The sequence below is a fragment of the Mustela lutreola genome, chromosome X (assembly GCF_030435805.1).
Source record: "Mustela lutreola isolate mMusLut2 chromosome X, mMusLut2.pri, whole genome shotgun sequence".
Classification (NCBI taxonomy): domain Eukaryota; kingdom Metazoa; phylum Chordata; class Mammalia; order Carnivora; family Mustelidae; genus Mustela; species Mustela lutreola.
This window is the reverse complement of record NC_081308.1, coordinates 94,537,468-94,557,029: the sequence shown is the minus strand read 5'-3', so window position 1 is coordinate 94,557,029 and position 19,562 is coordinate 94,537,468. Positions and strand designations below refer to the sequence as shown.

General features: G+C 41.7%; 1 protein-coding gene across 6 annotated transcripts in view; it reads right to left on the bottom strand.

Moving 5' to 3' along the window:
• Nucleotides 1-19,562, bottom strand: part of TMEM164 (transmembrane protein 164) — a 154,930-nt gene that overhangs the window by 59,871 nt on the left and 75,497 nt on the right. For all 6 annotated transcript variants that reach the window (XM_059158736.1, XM_059158737.1, XM_059158733.1 and 3 more), the window contains one exon: nt 1,889-1,955. In XM_059158736.1, coding sequence (XP_059014719.1) covers nt 1,889-1,955 — 67 coding nt within the window. The remainder of the gene's footprint in view (nt 1-1,888; nt 1,956-19,562) is intronic.

The window sequence follows — 19,562 nt, the reverse complement described above, 5'->3', positions numbered from 1 at the left end:
CTTCATCGGAGAAAACAGTGACAGGGTGAACAGACAGGTAGGATAAGATAGCAGCGCGGGATCCTCCGCAGTGTCTTAGCCCAGGAGCTCCACAGGCAGGGAGCAGACCCCGCCTCCAGCACTGTTCCACGTCCCTGAGCCTGGGAAGAATCTGTTTTCAGTGTGTTTGCTTTGCGCCTTTCTAGGGTACCTCTCCCCCACAGCTCTGGGACCACTGCAGGAGTTCTGCTGAAAGACTCAGATGAAGTCAGGCAAGTCACAGATTGTGGGGAATACAGAAGGTGGAGCAAAGGTAGCTAAGTTAGCAGCCTGTGCCTGCTGGTACCAGCTCACAGGGGAACACTGGGCTGAGTGTGCTGGCCTCTCATGACAGAAATGATCCCACCTGCCCCTCTCCCACCCTGGTGTTACCCTCCTCAGGAGGTCCTACAGTGTCCTACACAAAGATGCTCTCTGGAAATAAGAGGGGGAGGCCCTCTAAACCACCTGTTAAAATGCAGACTCCCATGCAGCAGGTTGGAGGTGGAGCTGAGAATTCTGCCTTTCTAACAGGGAGCACCTATGTGATGCTCTGCTCGTCTTCAGACCTCAACTGGAATTCCACACTTGGAGTAACTTGGGATCGTGATCACGTGGGATGCTGATTCTCCAAGAGTGGTCCGAGGACCCCAGCAGTCAACATTACTTGGGGACTTATATCAGTGCTCATTTCCTGGTCTCATACCAGCTCCTCTTAATCTGACCTTCTGGGGATGAGGTCTGGCAAACCTCATTTCTCAGCCATTTCCTCGGGTGACTGCTATGGACAGACTAAGTTTCAGAGCCATTGCTCAAAATTGGTGGTCCTCAGCTCCACATTAGAAACACTTTTCAAAAACACTATGCTGAGGCTGTGTCACAGATTAAGAACTCAGACACTCAAAGTGAGGGGCCAGGGTGTCAGTCCTTTAGGTCTTTTTGTTTTTCATTGTTGTGTTCATCTTTTGGTTTGGTTTAGTTTGGATCGAAGCACCCCTACATGAGCTGAAGGCAAAATTTTGAGCCTGGGTTCAAAATCACTGCTTTAGATGAATGCTTCTTCTTTTAATTTCTATTGATGTACAATATCCACCTAGAAACATACAACAATCATAGGGGTATATATGAATATTTGTGGGGGGTGTGACTACATCTTTGGAGAGAGCAAAGTATATCTGTGCTAATAGGGCCTAGAGGCCTCTCCACTCCTAACTCTGCCACTTAGAGCTTGTGTGTCTCCCTGAGCATCAGTGTCTTCCTCTGTAACAAGAGGCCATAATGCTTGCCTTTACCTTCCTCACACAGCTGTCATATGAAAAAACCCTGTAAACTAGAAAATGCTATCCAAAGAGAAAGGATTATCATTTTGAGATTTAAACTATGATCTTTAATGCATGAGGCAAATTTAAGCCATGAAAGTAGAAAGCAGTAGGAAGGATTTTGCAGGTGATTTCTTTCCCTGTGCTTTCTAACATGGCTGGCTAATCCCTCCACAGTCCCACATGAAGAAGTCTAAGGACAGGGCCCTGCCACCCTAGCCCTATAGCTCCCTCTTGTCTCTATGTATGCTTAACACCCAGCCCCTGGCTACAGCGGGATTCTACGGGCTAGCCACTGGGTATGGGGTGGCCCTGCCCACCCTGTGGGTTTGGCTAAATGGGGAAAGAAACTAATTCTTGCCCAACAGAGCCCTTGGCAAAGCAGACAGGCTTTGAGAAGGGCGATGTCTGAGTACAATAGTAAATACACATGTTTTTTAAAGCTCACATGGGTACGTGAGCCCAGGCCAAGGGCAAGCCCTGGATAAGGAAGGAGGGAGCAAGCCACCGGTTTGTAGGTTGGCAGTACATTCTTACAAGACGCTACTCACCAGCCGGGTATTTACCACAGGAAACACCAGAGCCAGAAGTGCTCCATTCAGCATGTGCATCTGGAGCCTGGAGGGGGAGAAAAGAGAAAAAAAAAAACAAACGTTAAAGTCCAGGTCCCACTCTGACTCTGCTGTACGGGCAGGCAAAAATGTGCCACGTTATGCCCTGCCATATGGGAGAGCATGTAAACAAGTGCACTCTCCGTGTGAGAACGGCCCTAGAGCTGGCGCACACACAGAGTCAATTTCAAGCGGCCTATTCCACGCTAATGAAATGTTCTGAGCGCTGCCTCAAAAATCCCCCAGATGCTCCCTGAACGCACTTGGGCTACAACACTCAATTACAGAATGAGCTCCGTACTCCCTAAATGTCCAGTGGGCCGCCAGCAGCAGCTTCAGCCCCCGCAGCTCAGGCAAGAGGTGAAAAGACGGGCCCCACCAAGTGAGGGCCCTATGATTCGAGTACAGTCCTGGGATACCCGGTTCGTGTAACATGGCTGTTTGTTTACACAGCCAGGCCCAATCCTTTCACCCAAACAGCGTCCCAGGCGTGAAAAGGCGAGTCAAACCAGCCAGCAGACTGCAGTGCTTTGTCAACTGCGGTCCCGGACTTTCTTAGAAAAGTCCTCAGGGCTGCTGCAGGAGGTGGGGACGGCAGAAGTGGCAGGCTTCCAGGCTTGCTTTGATTGATTTTACAGACTGGGTTTTATGACTTAAAAGCAAAACAAAAAAGAAAAAGATGGGGGGGGCGGAAAGAAGAAGAAGAAAACCACTGGTCTCTAACATTGGGTAATAATCGTTTCCTAATACCAAACTTGTTGAAGCATATGCTAGAAACCCTTTATAACTCAAGAACAACCAGGCCAGGAACCAACTGCCTGAGAGCTCAGAGGAGGGACTTAAGCAGCTTCTTTCATCATTCAAGGCAAATGGTCCTTTACAACTGAGGGAGAAGAAAAGAATGACACACAGTCTTCCTCCTGAAGAAAAGCAGATTTGATAGGTCAGCGCGCCCTCTCTCTCTCATGCACACACACACACTCTCACACACTCTCTCACACACAGCAGCACTGTAATGCCAGGATTTCCACACTCCCTGAATGGGAAAGCAGTCCATACTGTTTTTTAAGATTTATTTGGGGCGGGGAGAGCACACATGCACAAGAAGGGGGTAGGGGCAGAGGGAGAGGGAGAAGCAGACTCCCTACTGGGAGCCCGATGCAGGACTCGATCCCAGGATCCTGGGATCATGACCTGAGCCCAAGGCAGAGACTTAACTCCTGAGCCACCCAGGTGCCCTTTGAAGACACTCAAGTACTCTAGGTATTCTCTCGAAGCTCACAGATGTGTGCCTAAAACTGAGAGACATTACAAGGAGATCCACAAGAACTGCACAGAAGCCCCAAGGATGGTTTTCATTTCCCATAGTCTGTTTATTACTGTTGCTCATTTTTACCAGTGCCAAAAGGATGGCAATAATGTGCACTTAGTATCATCTAGGCAAGTTATCTAATTAACTGCTTTACATAAATTCTCTTGCTCAATTTTTACATCAATCTTCTGAGACAGGTACAATTACTTTTCCCATTTGTTGATAAAGCAACCAAGTTCAGAGAAGCAAAGTGGTCTGGTTTGTGTCACACATAAGCTAGAAGAGCCAAGATTCAAGCCCAGGTTTATCTAACTTGAGACCCCAAACTCTTATATCTCTCTTGCTGCCTGATACCAGAGCTCCCCCTCCCCTGCCACCGTCCCTCACAAATGTGACCTCAGGTGGAGAGTCAGAGAGGCTCCTGTCTCCTCCCTTTGAGTTTCAGGGGTCTCTCTACCACCTTAGCCATCCCCTGGCCTAGGCCTAATATGCTTTCAGGGGGGTGACCAAGGAAAGAATGCTCCGAGAACTGACTGCTGAAGACTCTTGTTTGAGCCTCGAGTGCCTAGAGCAGGGGTCATTAGTGGCCATTCCAGGCCTGGCCTAACTCTGTCCCTGGGCCTGCCTATGGGAGGCCCGGGACATAAGTATTCTTGTTTAACCACAGCATAAACATTCACCCCGGGAAAGAGAAACATCACATTAATAGTCCAGATAAAGCTGGACTCTGGTCCAGGCTTTGCCACTGGCCTTAAAAGAATTCTGGCATATACACAAAGCCAATTAGCTAGGTGGGCGCCATAAGTTAATCATCATCATGAGGATGATAGAGTTGATCCCAAGGGCCCACAAAAGGCCAGAAATAAAGAAGATAAAACCAACTTCCAGGTTCCAAACAACTAAGAAATTCCCAGATAAAGACAAGCCTGTGCTGGGTCCTCAAAATTCAGTTCTACAAGCTACTATATATACCAAAGTGTGGATTGTCCCTAATACTTAACAAGGTCTTATACATCAATAATCACAAAAGGATTGAACATGTACAGAGCATTTCTACATGCCAGTCACTGGGTTAAGTACTCAAATGCATCATCTGATTTATCCTTCAGTTTTTATTATAATCATTATCATCTTCTTTAATTTCACGGCTGGAACATCAAAACACTGAATGATTACATGACTTACCACAAATTACTGAGTTTCGAGACTGTGCTTTTGCCACTGTACCCTGCTTTAAATCCAAGACCTGAGCCATGAACATTATGCATGTTCCATGAGTAAGTGTGTATGAGAGAGAGAGAGAGACAGAGAGTCAGACTGTAGGACAGGTAGGAAAAGATTCTGGGCTGCCCATTGAGAGAGAGGGTTGCACCTAAGGGCAAGAGAACTCCCTGGGCATTTTGGGGCAAAGCTACCCCTCAATTATATACCTGCTCTGCCCTCTATAAACCCTGAGCACAGCCTAACAGGTCAAGTGACTGGCCATATGAAAGGCAAAGTCTTTTGTTTTCACTTTATATCCACCTCTGGCCTGCCACTCAGATTTCTATTGTGTGTGGGAAATAGATAATGGGCCACTAGAAAGTCCTGTGGGAGTTGCCTCAACTGTACAATGGGAACACCAGTACCCAACTCATAGGACTGTTTTAAGGAGTTAACATGTATAAAGTGCTTAGACGAGCACATGGTATATAGTAAGACTCACACATTCATAAACCAATGGTAAGAAGTTCGCCTAAATCTTCAAGATGTAAAGGGCGGGGAGGGGAAAAAAGGCAATCATGTGAGAGAGTCAAACGGTGAAACAAATTCAAAGTATGAACAGGAGGTCCACAGAGAGCAAAAGGGCAGACTGAAGACCAGAACTAAACAGCACAACCTGGAGATGGACTCCTGTTCAGTCAGTCATACTGGTACATCTCCTTGACAGCTCAAAGCCTTGGCCATTATGATTGTCACAATATTTTGTCAGCTTTTTTGTTTTTGTGCAGGAGAGTGAGCTAAATTAGCTTAGTTGGTAAGAAATTGCGGCAATATGGCAAATGTCACAGGTTTAATTCTCTTTCAGGTCGGTTCATGCCATTAAATTGAGTTCCACAAACATAAATCAATCCATTACTATGTGTCTAACATAGTTCCAGGTGCAGTTTCTGCGTTCAAGAACATAACATCTTACTGACAAGGCAAGAAATGAAACAATGAAAGGAAATGTAGGATAATGGTGAAGAAGTCAGGGTTTGGCAACAAACCTACACTCAATTTCCAGATCTACTACGTTGGGGTTGAGCGACTCAGGACAAGTGACTTAAAATACATGTCTCAGTTTCCTCAATCATAAAGTGGGGCTAGTAACAGTACCTCGCTGAAAAGTTTAAGAGAATTTAATGAGACCATGTGAACTGATCAGCACAGAGCTTAGGACATAGTAAACACTCAAAATATGGCAGCTACAATTATCCTTAATAAAGCAATGAAAATGAATATCACATTACTATTCATAACAACAAATGAAGCTACAAAAAACCTTCGTGAGATGACTTATATTTCAACTTAATGCACTTGATTACCACCAAGAACCAAAAAGTGCAGAACAGATGGCAAGTTATCTAAGTGACTAGAAGGGCAAGTTCATAGAGAGGAATTCTCAAAGGGAATAACAAAATACCTTGAACTGGACAAAAATAAAAAGACAACATACCAAAATGTGTTGGATGCTTATAACATAAAATTTAGAGATTAGGAAAAAAATGAATCATCTCAGCTCAGTAATCCAAGCTTCTGCCATAAAAAATCCAGAGAACAAGAGCAAGATAAACCAAAAGCAAGCAGAAGGAATGAAACAATAATAGGAGCAATAATCATTAAAAGTAGAAACAAAAACAATAGGGAAAAATCAATGAAACTGAAAGCTTGCCTTTGAAAAAGTCAATACCATTGATAAACTTCTAGGAAGAATGACATGGACAAAAGGAGAGAAGACAGGACTTAGCAATGTCAGGAAGGAAAGCAGGGATATCAATGCAGAATCCCCCCCCCCCCGGAATTAAAATAATAAGGAGAAACTCAGAATCTATGCACAGAAATTTGACAACTTCGATAAAATGGAGCATTTCCTCTAAAACCACAAATTACCAAAACTCCCCCAAGATGAAACTGATAACCTGAACAATCCAACTAAAGAAATTGAATAAATATACAACAGACTTTTATTCAGCCATTTAAAAAAAGGATATCTTGCCATTTGCAACACCAATGGCCCCTGAGGAAATTATGCTAAGGGAAATAAGTCAGATGGAGAAAGACAAATGCCATACAATTTTGCTTTCATGTGGAACATAAAAAACAAAAACAAAAACTGAGCTCACAGATATAGAGAACAGACTGGTGGTTGGCAGAGGCAGAGAGTCAAGGTGGGCAAAATGGGTAAAGGTGGTCAAAAGCCACAAAGTTCCAGTTATCCAATAAATAAGTGATGGGGATGTAATGTACAGCACGGTGACTACAGTTAATAATACTGTAGTGTATATTTGAAAGTTGTTAAGAGAGCAGATCTTAGAAGTTACCATCACAAAAAAATTGTAACTGTGTAGTGATGGATATTAACTAGATTTACTACATGTAATTTTTAAAAAACTGAATTTGTAGTTAACTTCTGAATAAGAAATCTACGGACTCAAATGGTTTCCGTGACTAAGTATACCAAATATTTATACAATCTTGTCCAGAAAATAAAGCAGAAGGAAACATTTCCCAACTCATCTGATGAGGCTATTATGCAGACAACAAACCAGACAAATATGGTACAAAAAAAAAGAAAGAAAATCAAACCTAAATGAATATCCCTCATGAATGCAGAAACAAAACTACTCGGTAAAATTTTAGCAAATCTAATGCAGCAATATAAAAAGATTAAGATTCTGCAGGCACCTGGGTGGCTCAGTTGATTAAGCATCCGAGTCTTGATCTCAGCTTAGGTCTTGATCTCAGGGTCATGAGTTCAAGCCCTGCACTGGGTTCCACACATATGGAGCCTAATTTTTTAAAAAGTGAATAATATTTTGTGACCTAGTGTTTTTTGTTCTGGTAATGAAAAGTTGATTTGATGTTCGAAATTCAATTAATAAATTCCAGCAGGTTAACAGTGTAAAGACTACAAAGTACATGGTCATATCAACTGATACAGAAAAGACATTTGCCACAATTCAACATCTATTTATGATAAAAAATAAATACCAACAAATTAGGAATAGTAGGTAATTTCCTCAACCTGATAAAGAAAATCTAAAAAAAAAAAAAAATACTACACCCAACATCATAATTACTGATGAAAAACTGAATGCTTACCTCACTAACACCAGGAACAAGAATGTCCACTCTCAAAATCAATAAGGCAACAAAGGGAAAAGAAGAAATAAAACTGTCCCTATTTGCAAAGAACATAATTATATACGTAGAAAATCACAGGGCCTACCAAAAAACTCTTAGAACTGATGCATGAATTTAGCAAGGTTGTAGGATTGTAAAGCCAACACATAAACATCAATAATATTTCTACATAATAACTGCAAAATTTGAAACAATATTTTTTAAGATTTTATTTATGTATTTGAAAGAAAGAGCGAGCAAATGGGAGGGCAGAGGGAGAGGGAGAGACAGATAATCTCTAGCAGATTCTGCACGAGTGGAGAGCCTGTTGTGGGGATCAATCTCAGGACTCCAAGATCATGACCTGAGTGGAAACCAAGAGGCGGATGCTTAACAGATTGAGCCACTTATGTGTCCCTGGAACCCAGTTTCTTTAAACTATTTAAAATATCTCCCCCCCCAAACTGAAATACTTAAGTCTAAGAAAATATGTATAGAACCTATATACAGAGTTTATATTAAAAGTTTATAAAAGAAATGGAGGACCTAAATAAATAGACATACCACATTCAAAGACTGAAAGGCTTAACACAGAAAAGATGTCAATTCTCACCAAAACTATCTGTAGATTCAATGTACTTCTGTACATTCAATATACTATCTGTACAGGATATTTTGCATTCAGATAAACTTACTCTAAAATGTATATGGAAGGGTAAAGAAAGAAGAATATCTAAAATAATTTTGTAAAAGGAGAAGAATGATGAATCATATTATCAGATTTTAAGGCTTACTATAAAGCTACAGCAAGCAGAGTAGTATAATACTGGCCAAGAAAAAACATCATTCTGTGAAACAGAATAGTCCAGAAACTGACCCAGAGTGATAGAGTAATTTGATTTTTCACAATAGTACAAAAGCAATTCAGTGGAGAAAAGCCATAGCTTTTTCAATAAATGGTATTACAGTAATTTGACAGAATATATAAAATAATGTATTTAGCTTAAACCTCACAAATAACATAAAAGCTAAGTCATAAATCTAAACAGAAAATGTAGGGGCTCCAGGTGGCTCAGTCACCTGGAGTATCTCAGTCATCTGAAGTCCCAGGATTGAGCCCCACATAGGCATTGGGCTCCCTGCTCAGTGGGGGAGTCTGCTTCTCCCTTTCCATCTCTTTCTTCTACTCCCCTTGCTCATGTTCTCTCTCTAATAAATAAATATAATCTTTAAAAAATCTTCAAAGAAAATATAAAATTATAAAACTTATAAGAAAACATAGCAGAAAATCTCCATGACCATTACTTAGGCAAGTAGTTCTTAAATATGACACCAAAACACAAAATATTCAAAAAATGATAAACTGAACTTAATCAAAATGTAAAATTTTGCTCTGTGACAGACACTGTGTCAAACTGTGGTACAGACATATCAATAAAATGTGGTATATACATACTCAGCAACAAAAATGAATGAACAAATCATACATACAAGAACTTGGATAAATCTTAAAGCTGTGTGAATAAAGCCAGTCTCAAAAAGTTACGTATTACAGGATTCCATTTTGATGATATTCCCTAAACAACAAAACTATAGCAAAGGAGAACAAATCAGCCATTGCCACAGTTTAGGGATGTGCTAAAAGAGTCCTGTAGGTTGAAATAAAAGGACACCAGATCATCACTTGAAGCCATATAAAGAAAGAAAGATCATGGTAAAGGTAAATATATGGGCAATTATAAAAGCTGGTATTATCTTAACAACAGTTTATAACTCCGACATTTTGTTTTTTACATAATTTAAGAGATTAATACATTTTAAAAACCACAGTGTGTAAGAACTATTATTATAAATTTTGTTTGTAACTCCACATTTTTTTCTGCATAATTTAACAGACCAATGCCTTTGAAAATAATTACATTTGGGGGCACACATTGCATAAAGATGTAGTTTTGTGCCATCAATACCTGAAAGGGGTTGAGAATGACACTATAAAGGTGCAGCTTTTTGTATGTCATTTAAATTAAGCTCATATAAACTCAAAATAAAATGCGATGACTTTAGGTTGTTAAATGTAATCCCCATGATAACCACAAAGAAAACAGTTAAAGAATATATACAAACAGAAATGATAAGGGAATTAAATTGTTGGACTACTAAGAAATCAACCAAATACCAAAGAAGACAGTAATGCAGGAAATGAGGGACAAAAAAATTACACAACGTATGGAAAACAACTAGCAAAATTACAGAAGTCTCTCATCAGTAATTACTTTAGATGTAAATGGATTAAAACTGTCCAACTAAAGGTCAGACTGGCTGACTGAATAAAAAACACGATTCAATTCTAGGCTGTCTACAAGGGACTCACTTTAGATTCAAAGACACAAACAGGTTGAAAGAGAAAGGATGGAAAAAGATATTCCATGCAAATGGTAACCAAAAAAAAGAGCAGGGGCAGCTATACTAACATTAGGCAAAACAGACTATAAATTAGAACAGTTTACAAGAGAGGATATTATTTATTAATAAAAGGTTCAATACTGCGAAAGACATATTTTTACATACTTAATAACAGACCATCAGCATCTATAAAGCAAAAACACAAAGATTCAAAGGGAGAAATAGCTCTACCATAATGGCTGGAGACTTCAATACTCCACTCTCAGTACTAAATAGAACAGCAGAGAAAAGAAAAGCAAGGAAATCAAAAACCTGAACAACACAATAAACCAACTACATCTAACAGGCATTATAGAGGACACTTTAATCAGCAACAATAGAATTCATTCCTCTCATGTGCCCATGGAACAGACCATATATTAGGCCATAAATTAACTCTGAACAGATTTAAAAAGGTGGGTATCAGGGTACCTGGGTGGCTCAGTTGGTTAAGCATCTGCCTTCAGCTCAGGTCACGAACTCAGGGTCCTAGGATGGAGCCCCACATCCGGCTCTGTGCTCATTCGGGAGTGTGCTTCTCCTTCTCCCTCTATCCTTCCCCCTACTCATGTTCTCTCTCTCTCTCAAATCAATAAATAAAATATTTTTTAAAAATTTAGAAACGGTAGGTATCATACAAAGTATCTGCTCAAACCACAACATGATAAGATTAAAAATCAATAATGGGGGGCACCTGGGTGGCTCAGTGGGTTAAAGCCTCTGCCTTCAGCTCAGGTCATGATCCCAGGGTCCGGGGATCGAGCCCCATGTCGGGCTCTCTGCTCCGCAGAGAGCCTGCTTCCTCCCCTCTCTCTCTCTCTCTGCCTGCCTCTCTGCCTACTTGTGATTTCTCTCTCTGTGTCAAATAAATAAAATCTTTAAAAAAAAATAAAAATAAATCAATAATGGAAGTAAAATGGGAAAATTCACAATTTGTGAAAATTAAATAACACACTCTTAAACAACCAATGAATCAAAGAAGGAATCACATAGGACATTAGAAAATGAAATGCAGAACAAAATCCCAATCAGATACTATCTGACACTATTAGAATGGCTACGACCAAAAAAAAAAAAAAAAAAAAAAAATCCACAGAAAATAACAAATATTGGCAAAGATGTGGAGAAACTGGCACTCTTGTACACTCTTGGTGGGAACATAAAATGGTACAGCAGCTGTGTAAAACAGTTTGGCAGTTCTTCGAAAAATTAAAAATGAAATTACCGTACGATCGAGCAATTCCACTTCTGGGTATATACCCAAAAGAAATGAAAGCAGGGTCGCTAAGGAACATTTGTACACCCCCATCATAGCAGCATTATTTACAACAGCAAAGAAGTGGAAGCCACTCTTAGAACTGTATGCCAAAAAGTCAATTTTATAGTATGATAATTAAATTCAAAAATATAGATGAAAAACAAAACACTGAAACTCCCCCGGTCTCAACAACCACAAAATAAATATCCCGAGATTCTAAGAAGCCTTTTAAACTATGTTTCTTCCCTCTAGTTCTTTACATGAAAATTTTCTTACATACAGAAAAGTATAAAGAGTAAGAACCTCTGTGCCCACCATCCTGCTTTAGACAATTTGAACATTACAGATTCAGCTGAAACTCTGTGGTCCCCTCCTGAATGCTATCCATCCCCCCCACCCCCTAACCAGAGGAAACTTTTATTCGGAAATAGTAGGATTCCTTTCTATGATTGTATCGATTTATTAATTTGTATGTATCCACAAACCCCATACATTGTTGCTTCCTGATGTACTTTCTATCTTTCTGCAAATTACATTTTTTACTCCACACAGCTTGTGTGTTGATGGACACCTGGGTCTATGTTCTTTCCCTTCAGCCAGAAGCTATGTTGAGATTTTTTTTCCCCACAATTTGTATTATACAAACAATAGATCTCTTGCCACTATCCCAGAGCCCAGGGTCCTTCTACTCTGACATTATCTCTTCCATCAGCCCCTGGCCTGAGAGCATTCACCTTTTTTTTTTTTTTTTTTTTTTTTTTTTTTTTTTTTTTTTTTTTGTTAAAGATTTTATTTATCCACTTGACAGAGAAAGACAGATTAGAAGCAGGGGGAGTGTAAGAGGGAGAAGCGGGCTCCCCGCCGAGCAGGCAGGCTGACTCGGGACCCAATCCCAGGACCCTGAGATCATGACAGGAGCCGAAGGCAGAGGCTCAACCAACGGAGCCATTCAGGCGCTCCGAGCATGCGCGTCCTGCCCGCCCTGTGAGCTCTGCAGGACAGTCCTGTCAGACAGCAGGAAATGTAGTCAGGACCTCACATTTTTTAACTCACGTATCAGAAACCAGGACAAAAATCGCTGAACTTAGGTAGCGATCATACAAGTGTTTGGTGTGTTGCCTTGCTCCCTTTTCTGCATGTTTGACACTTGTTCAGGATAAGAGCCGGGAAAGAAAAAAAAAAAAAAAAAAAAAAAACAAGAAAAGAAATACAAACAAGTTTAACAAGAAGGTCTGACTAGCTTTGCCTGGAGCACAAAGATAGAAGACTTGAGAGACTATTAAAGATAGAATACAGGACTGATTGTAACCCGCAGATTCCCACCTGCTTGCTCTCCACCAAATGGGGCACCAACTGCCAAGGTCACAGAACCTTCTTTTCCTGTGAAGTCCAGACGGCCAAAGCCCCAGTGTGCAAGGCACTGGACTAGTAACACAGGCTACTTATCTGAAAGCAGTCTGCATTCTGAAATTCGGCTTTTTTTGAATGAAAACAGCTTTCATTTCCTGGGACCCTAATTCTAACAGCAGGTAAGTACGCAAGACGGCGAAGCATCGAGACAAAACTCAGGCTATGTATTTTTAACATTCACTGATTAGTCTGTTAGGATCCATGCTAAGAAATGAACATGGAGCAGCTCATTGAATTGTTACCACCACTCAAGGAAGCAGTTGCTATTCATAGCATTCTCTTACCAACGAGGAAATGGAGGCTGATGACTGTCAGCCTTGCTCAGAAGTCTTAAGAAGTAGCCAAACCACACTAGATAACCTAAGCCATCTACTTGCACAGCACCATGTAAGGTTCCTTTAAAATAGTATCTGATCATCGAACCCCATGCCAAATAACAGGGCACTGTTTAAATAGATCATATTCTGTTCATCCGAATGATCAACTATCAAATACTATGCTGTCATCAGAAATCATGTGCCTTAAGGAGGGCACCTGGAATGAGCACTGGGTGTGCAATACAACTGAAGAATCACTACACTCCAGCTCTGAAAATAATAATACATTCTATGTTAATTAACTGAGTTTAAATTAACAACAAAGAAATCATGTGCAGTAGAACACTTAATGACCTGGGAAACAAGTATATTAACTTTGGAGAGATTACAAATCGTATCTTTGCAGATGCCTAGAAAAATCCCATATTCAGTTTTTAAGAAATGGGTATAGGGGTGCCTGGGTGGCTCATTTGGTTAAGCATCAGCCTTCAGCTCAGGTCATGATCCCAGGGTCCTGGGATCAAGCCCTGTATCAGGCTCCTTGTTCAGTGGGGAGCCTGCTTCTCTCTCTTCCCTGAATGTTCTCTTTCTCTCTCTCTCTCTCTCTCCTGCTTTCTGTGTCTCAAATAAATAAGTAAAATCTTAAAAAAAAAAACTAAAATAAAAAATGGGTATGTACACACAGAAGCTTGGGAAGACATTATTCCCACATATTTATTACCAGACGAATTATTGGGTACTTTCATTTTCCACAAGATTGCTTTCTGTAACGTTTGATGTCTTTCTTCCAGTGATCATGGATGGCCTTTATAAAAACAAAATAGTTTTATCTCTTCATTACCCACCACATAGCACCTACAGATCTTGCCCAAACCTCATCTATTATGCTGCACTGCTTTTTTTTTTCTTTTCTGGAATTGCTTTCGCCTGAAACATAGCATCATAGATACGCCACTTGGCTTCTGTAAGGACTGGGCAGGCTGGCAAAGTAAGAAAGAGGGCCCAAATGATCAATCCGCGTGCTTCCCATGCTTTGCTGGATGAGAAAAGTTACCTGCGTCCCCAGCACTCCTTTTACTGGGAGATGATCTACATCCAAGCACATGTTTAAAGCCAAGCAGCCCGAGAGGAAGGAAAAAGGGAAAAGGAAAAGAAAGGAAGAAAAGCAGTGCTGGCTCCAGAAACCTTCAGAGAGATTTCCTGGAGAGGATCTGGTTGGGGCTCTGAGAATACTCAGTCAGAAAATATGGGCCAGGACTGGAGCAGCCAAAGCTCCCAAGAGAGAACGAAACTGAATACGTACACGTGGGAAGGCAGGCAGCTTCTCGGGTGTACGGAAGGAGAGGAGGCCCGCGGACAACCTGAAAGCATCTTCCCTGTTCTAAGCACTAAGAAGGAAGATGTATGGATGCAAGGCAGCAAGCTGATAGTTAATGGCTCCTAGGAAAGCAGGCGCCAGAGAAGCATTCTCGCAAGCACCCTGTGCAGTGAGGCCAAAGCTAAGCCCCAAAGCAGCTACCTCCCAGGTGAGAGTGCCAAAAGGCTGCTCTTTTGGGGGGTCCTAGGGCAGCTGATGGATGTCCTGTGTACTAGAAAAGGGGGTGCTGCGATGGTCAAGCCATTCCAAGACTTTAAGGCACAGGAGGTCCAACCTGAGCCGCCCCTCCCCTCCTGAACTCAGGACAGTCCCAGCAAGAGGAAGGCTCCCTGCCCCAAGTCCTGCTGTTTAAAAACTGGAAAGTACAATAAGAGGGATCTAGACAAAGAAAAGGTCACAGGGCTACCGAACTCTCGTAGTATCACGTGGCCCAAAGGCCAACAGGGCATCGATCTTACAACGCCAGGATCGCATGTCAGGCTGCCCTCACTCCCCTCACCCAGCCCCATGCTTCCCTCACCTACCTTGGCTCCACACCAGGCCTACGGTCCTCTCTCCAGCCAGCAACGCGCCCCCTGCTCTCTGCAGCACAGATGAAATTTCATCTCATCTCCTTCAAAACCCTCGCCAGACTGAGTCAGCAGACACTCATGACCACATAATCCCACTTGCATCACAGATCCACTCCTCTCCATGTGGACAAGAAAATGAGCCGAGTGAAGGGTTTCCGCTTGCTCCGGGGGGAAGGGCCACGGTACCCTTCCCGAGGCAGAAGATGTGCACTAGCTTCTCTGCTATGCACTTTTCTTATGGGGCAGGGCGGGGGAAGAGTGCCCTGCCATTCAGTGGGCCCCGCTCAGTGACTCACTCCCTGAGGGCCCCCTACCCTTGCGGCACACACTCCGACAACGAGGCTCGTTAAGTCGTGGGTGCTCACAAGGCAGCTGAACTGTCTGATCACAACCCAAAGCCAGGGAAATCTTAACAGCCACTCCCTCTCCCTTCATTTGGTCCTTCGAAATACCCCAGCTCAGACGGAAGAGGGTTCCAAAAGGCTGGCTTCCCTAAGAGGCCCCCAGTCCCTGGTGAAACCAAGAATTTCATCCTCTTCAAAAAAACAAAAACAAAAACAAAAACAAAAAACATCAGCAGCCAGGATGCCAGCGAGTAAGCTGAAAACTAAGAAGCTGACTGCACTCAGAGCGCTCTGCGGTGCTGGGATCCATGGAGACTGGAAAGGGGACCACGTGGTGATAACACCCTTCTTCAGCCAGGATAACAGACCCAGCAGAGACCAGGAAAGTCCAAACCACCGCGTTCTGGGAGGGTGACCTCCATTTGCTAACTCTGTTCCAAGAACAGCATTTAAACGCACCAGAGACCTGCTTGGGGCTCGTTCAAGGTCTTGGCCAAGCTAAGCTCATGAGGCTGAGGCTGGAGCCAGAAAGCAGGAGCCTCCTGTCCACACCACTCAGAGAAAAGCGGTGTGGGGTCCCCAGAATGGCATTGTTCCCGGTACCCAGGGCCCAGGTCTCCAGCTGACAGGTGAATCCTGATGGCTCAGGAATCTTGGCAAGGAGGTGCAGAATCAGCTGACTGACCTATGGCTCCTCTTTTTTATCCAGTGAGTCTGCTATAGTTAATAACTAAAAAGCTAGAATTCTATAGCCCCAGGAAGAGACCCCATTAGCTACAGGAAGCATCACCAGTCACCTAGAAGGAAGGGCTGACTGGCTGTTCAGTTGCCTTGGGAAGAGAAAAATCCTTGATCTGATCCTTATGCCAAAAAGTGTGACTACAAACTCTGTGTCTCTCTATCTCTAAAGACCAAGGGCTGATGTCACCACAATGAACTGCAGTTTTCCAGAACCTGGCCCCACTCTCACTGAGGTATTCCTCAACAGTGTCACTCTGTCCTGCTGAATACATTTAATTTCTTCCTCCCTCCCTCCCTCTCTTTCCATGTACTAGATTTAATTGCTCCAAACTCAGGGTCAGCAAGATATAGTCGCCCTGTTATGTTCTGGGTTTTTTTTTTTGGGGGGGGGTGGTAAAATAGACATATCACAAAATTTACCATCATAACTATCTTTAAGTCGACAGTTCTGTGGCATTAACCATTCACACTGCTATACAACCATCACCATCATCCAGCTCCAGAACCTTTTCATCGGGTTGTCCTGTATTTATAAATTGTTTTATTGGAACATAGCCAAGCCCATTCACTTAGGTACTATCTATGGTGCTTTCAAGGTACAAAAAAACTTACATGGGTAAAACAGATCACATGGCCCACAACATTCGGAAAGTTTACTATCTGGCCCTTTACAGAAAAAGATTGCCGACCTCTGCTCTAAACCAAAATATACACTGAATTTCTACTTTAAAGAAGAACTTGGCTAACATCCAATAACAGAGCCCCTCCCAGCTTTCTACTAAAATTCCTATGAAAAGACAGAAAAAGTTTAAAAAAAAACAATTAAAAGACCTTAAATCACTGCAAACTTAGACTGATGGTCATCCTATTACAAGACTCTGGAAGAAATCTCCACTATGAATAAGGCTAATGCTGAAATGAGAAAAAAAAAATGTGGCCAACGCGCAGCGGAAACCTGAAAAAAGTCAGAAGACACTGAATCCTCCTGCCATTGTCGGCCTCTTGGTGTAGAAATCCCGCAACGAGCACGCTGGGCAGTCATGTCTCCACTCATGTCTCCACTCCAGGACTACTGCTTGCAAAGGAAATCAGACTGTTCTACATGCATCTGGAGACTGACTCCTACTCCCTCAAATCCAAAACGCCAGAAGTGATGGCTTTGGGGCCGGCATACTGTGTCCTGGAAGTAGAAGTCTGCCCAAGTAGAACTCAGGTGGCAGTGCGTGTGGGAGGTTGTAGTTTCTCGTCTACCGTAACTGCTCAGAGTATCAGAGAACCTAGTGGTAGGGCAAGTGATTCTGCCCAGGTCTGGCAAGAACCCACTAGATGAAGCTGGAAAACAGGCTAAGAAGCCATGGATGTCTGTCTACCTTTCACCAAGATGAGGAGCTGAGAAGGGCTTCTGGCCAATACCAAAGAGAACATGAGAATACTCAAAGGCAATCCAGAGACCCTACCTTGAACAAATAATAAATAAATCCTCCTTTTAATATGTATAAACATACCCAAAAAACCAGTATGGTTCCTAGGAGAGCCTCTAGCAGCAGAAGTGCCCATTATTTTTATTTTGAGGAAGCACAAAAGTAAATTTAGTGTCTGAACCGGAAGAAGTATTTTACAAAACTGGAAGAAGTATTTTACAAAACGGCATCCTCCGTAGAATCTGAGAAAACATGGACTTGCTGAAACGGGTCGAGAATGCCATCAGAATAAAGCATATGGGGGAGGGGTGCCTGGCTGTCTCAGTCCGTGATGCACGCGACTCCTAATTCTTGGGGTTGTGAGCTTGAGCCCCACGTTGGGTACAGAGACGACTTTAAAAAAAGTACTGAGAAGGAAAGACACCAAACTGGGGAGAAAGAGAGTAGCAAAGCAAGAAAGAATTTGAAAGAAATTAATACTGTAGCAGCAGAACTAAGTATCACATTCAAGATGGCAAAGAGCAAAATCAATCAAATTCGCAGTACAGGATCCAATCCTGAATCTCTCGCAGACATGCAGAGGGAAAGGAAAGCTGACCTTAGAAATCCAACAAAGGTTGTTATTAGGAAATCTATTTATTTAACATACCAAATGGGGAGGTCAAAGGAGAAAACTCAAATGAACCTCTCAACTTACTCTTAAAAACCATTAGCTAAATTAGTTAATTTGACAACCAATCCTGATTAAAAAAAAAAAAAACTTGGTAATTTAAGAATAAGAAAATTCTTTAACATTATAAAGGACATCTAAACTAAACCAACAACTTTCATCAGAATCAACAGTGAAATACTAGAACCATTTTCATTAAAATCAGAAACAGGGCAGCAATTCCTGCCAGTATCACTATTATTTAATACTGTCCTAGAACTTCTAGCCAATACAATCAGGCTAGAAACAGGGTTGTGGGATGGGGAGGAGTTTCACTCTTTATAAGGAGCTAAGATTACCATATGGGTGTTGACACCATTAATTTCCAAAATAATCCAAGTGAAGGAACTGAAAAACTATTAAAATAGTTAAGCATGGTGGCCAAAGATAAAACGAACACGTAGAATCAAAATCTGTCCTGTGTACCAGTAATAACTACTTTGAAAATATAATAAATAATAAATATACCATAAACTACAAATTGTCCACGAATGACCCTGATGAGAAGAAACACGTGGGATACACACATACGCACTCACCCTTAACACAAAAGAGTTGGATACATTAAGAAATTTACCACATCTTTTCCTATACGTACAGACTCTGTATTATAGTGATGTTAATGGCATTTTTGGTAAGTCATTTCTGTCAAAATTAATAGAATTTGAAGGAGAATCTGACAAAAAAAATTCTAAGTTCATTTGGAAGGAAAAAGTGGTTCAGACTAGCTAAGAAAAAAGTGTGGGTAAAGTAACAGGCTATGAACAATGGCAAAGAGAAATCAGGCCTGCTAGCTGTTGCAAAGATGAGAGTATGAAACTGGTGAGGACCCAAAAGAGAAATCAATGGAATAGTAAAACAAGCCCCCCAAATAAATCCTAGCATACATAAGAATTTAAGTACACAACGGCAATAATCACAGGGAATGCTTATTCAATAAACAGTGCTCCAAAAAAAATGACAATTTGAGGAAAAAAATATAAAGTATATCCCCACCTCATACTAGGCACAAAATAAATTTTAGATGAACTGACAGCTAAGTATTTTTTAAAAAACAATTTAAAAACCAAAATGTTGGGGCACCTGGGTGGCTCAGTCAGTTAAGTGTCCAACTCCTGATTTTGGCTCAGGTCATGAACTCAGGACTGTGAGACTGAACACCATGTCAGCTCCACACTCAGCATGGAGTTTACTTAAAATTCTCTCTCTCCCTCTCCCTCTGCCTCTCCCCCTGCTCTCTCTTGCTTTTTCTAAAAATAAATGAAAAACAAAACAAAACAAAAAAGCCCAAACAAAGAAAAAAGAAAACCAGATTGTCTACCTGATCTTTGAAGGGGAAAATTTT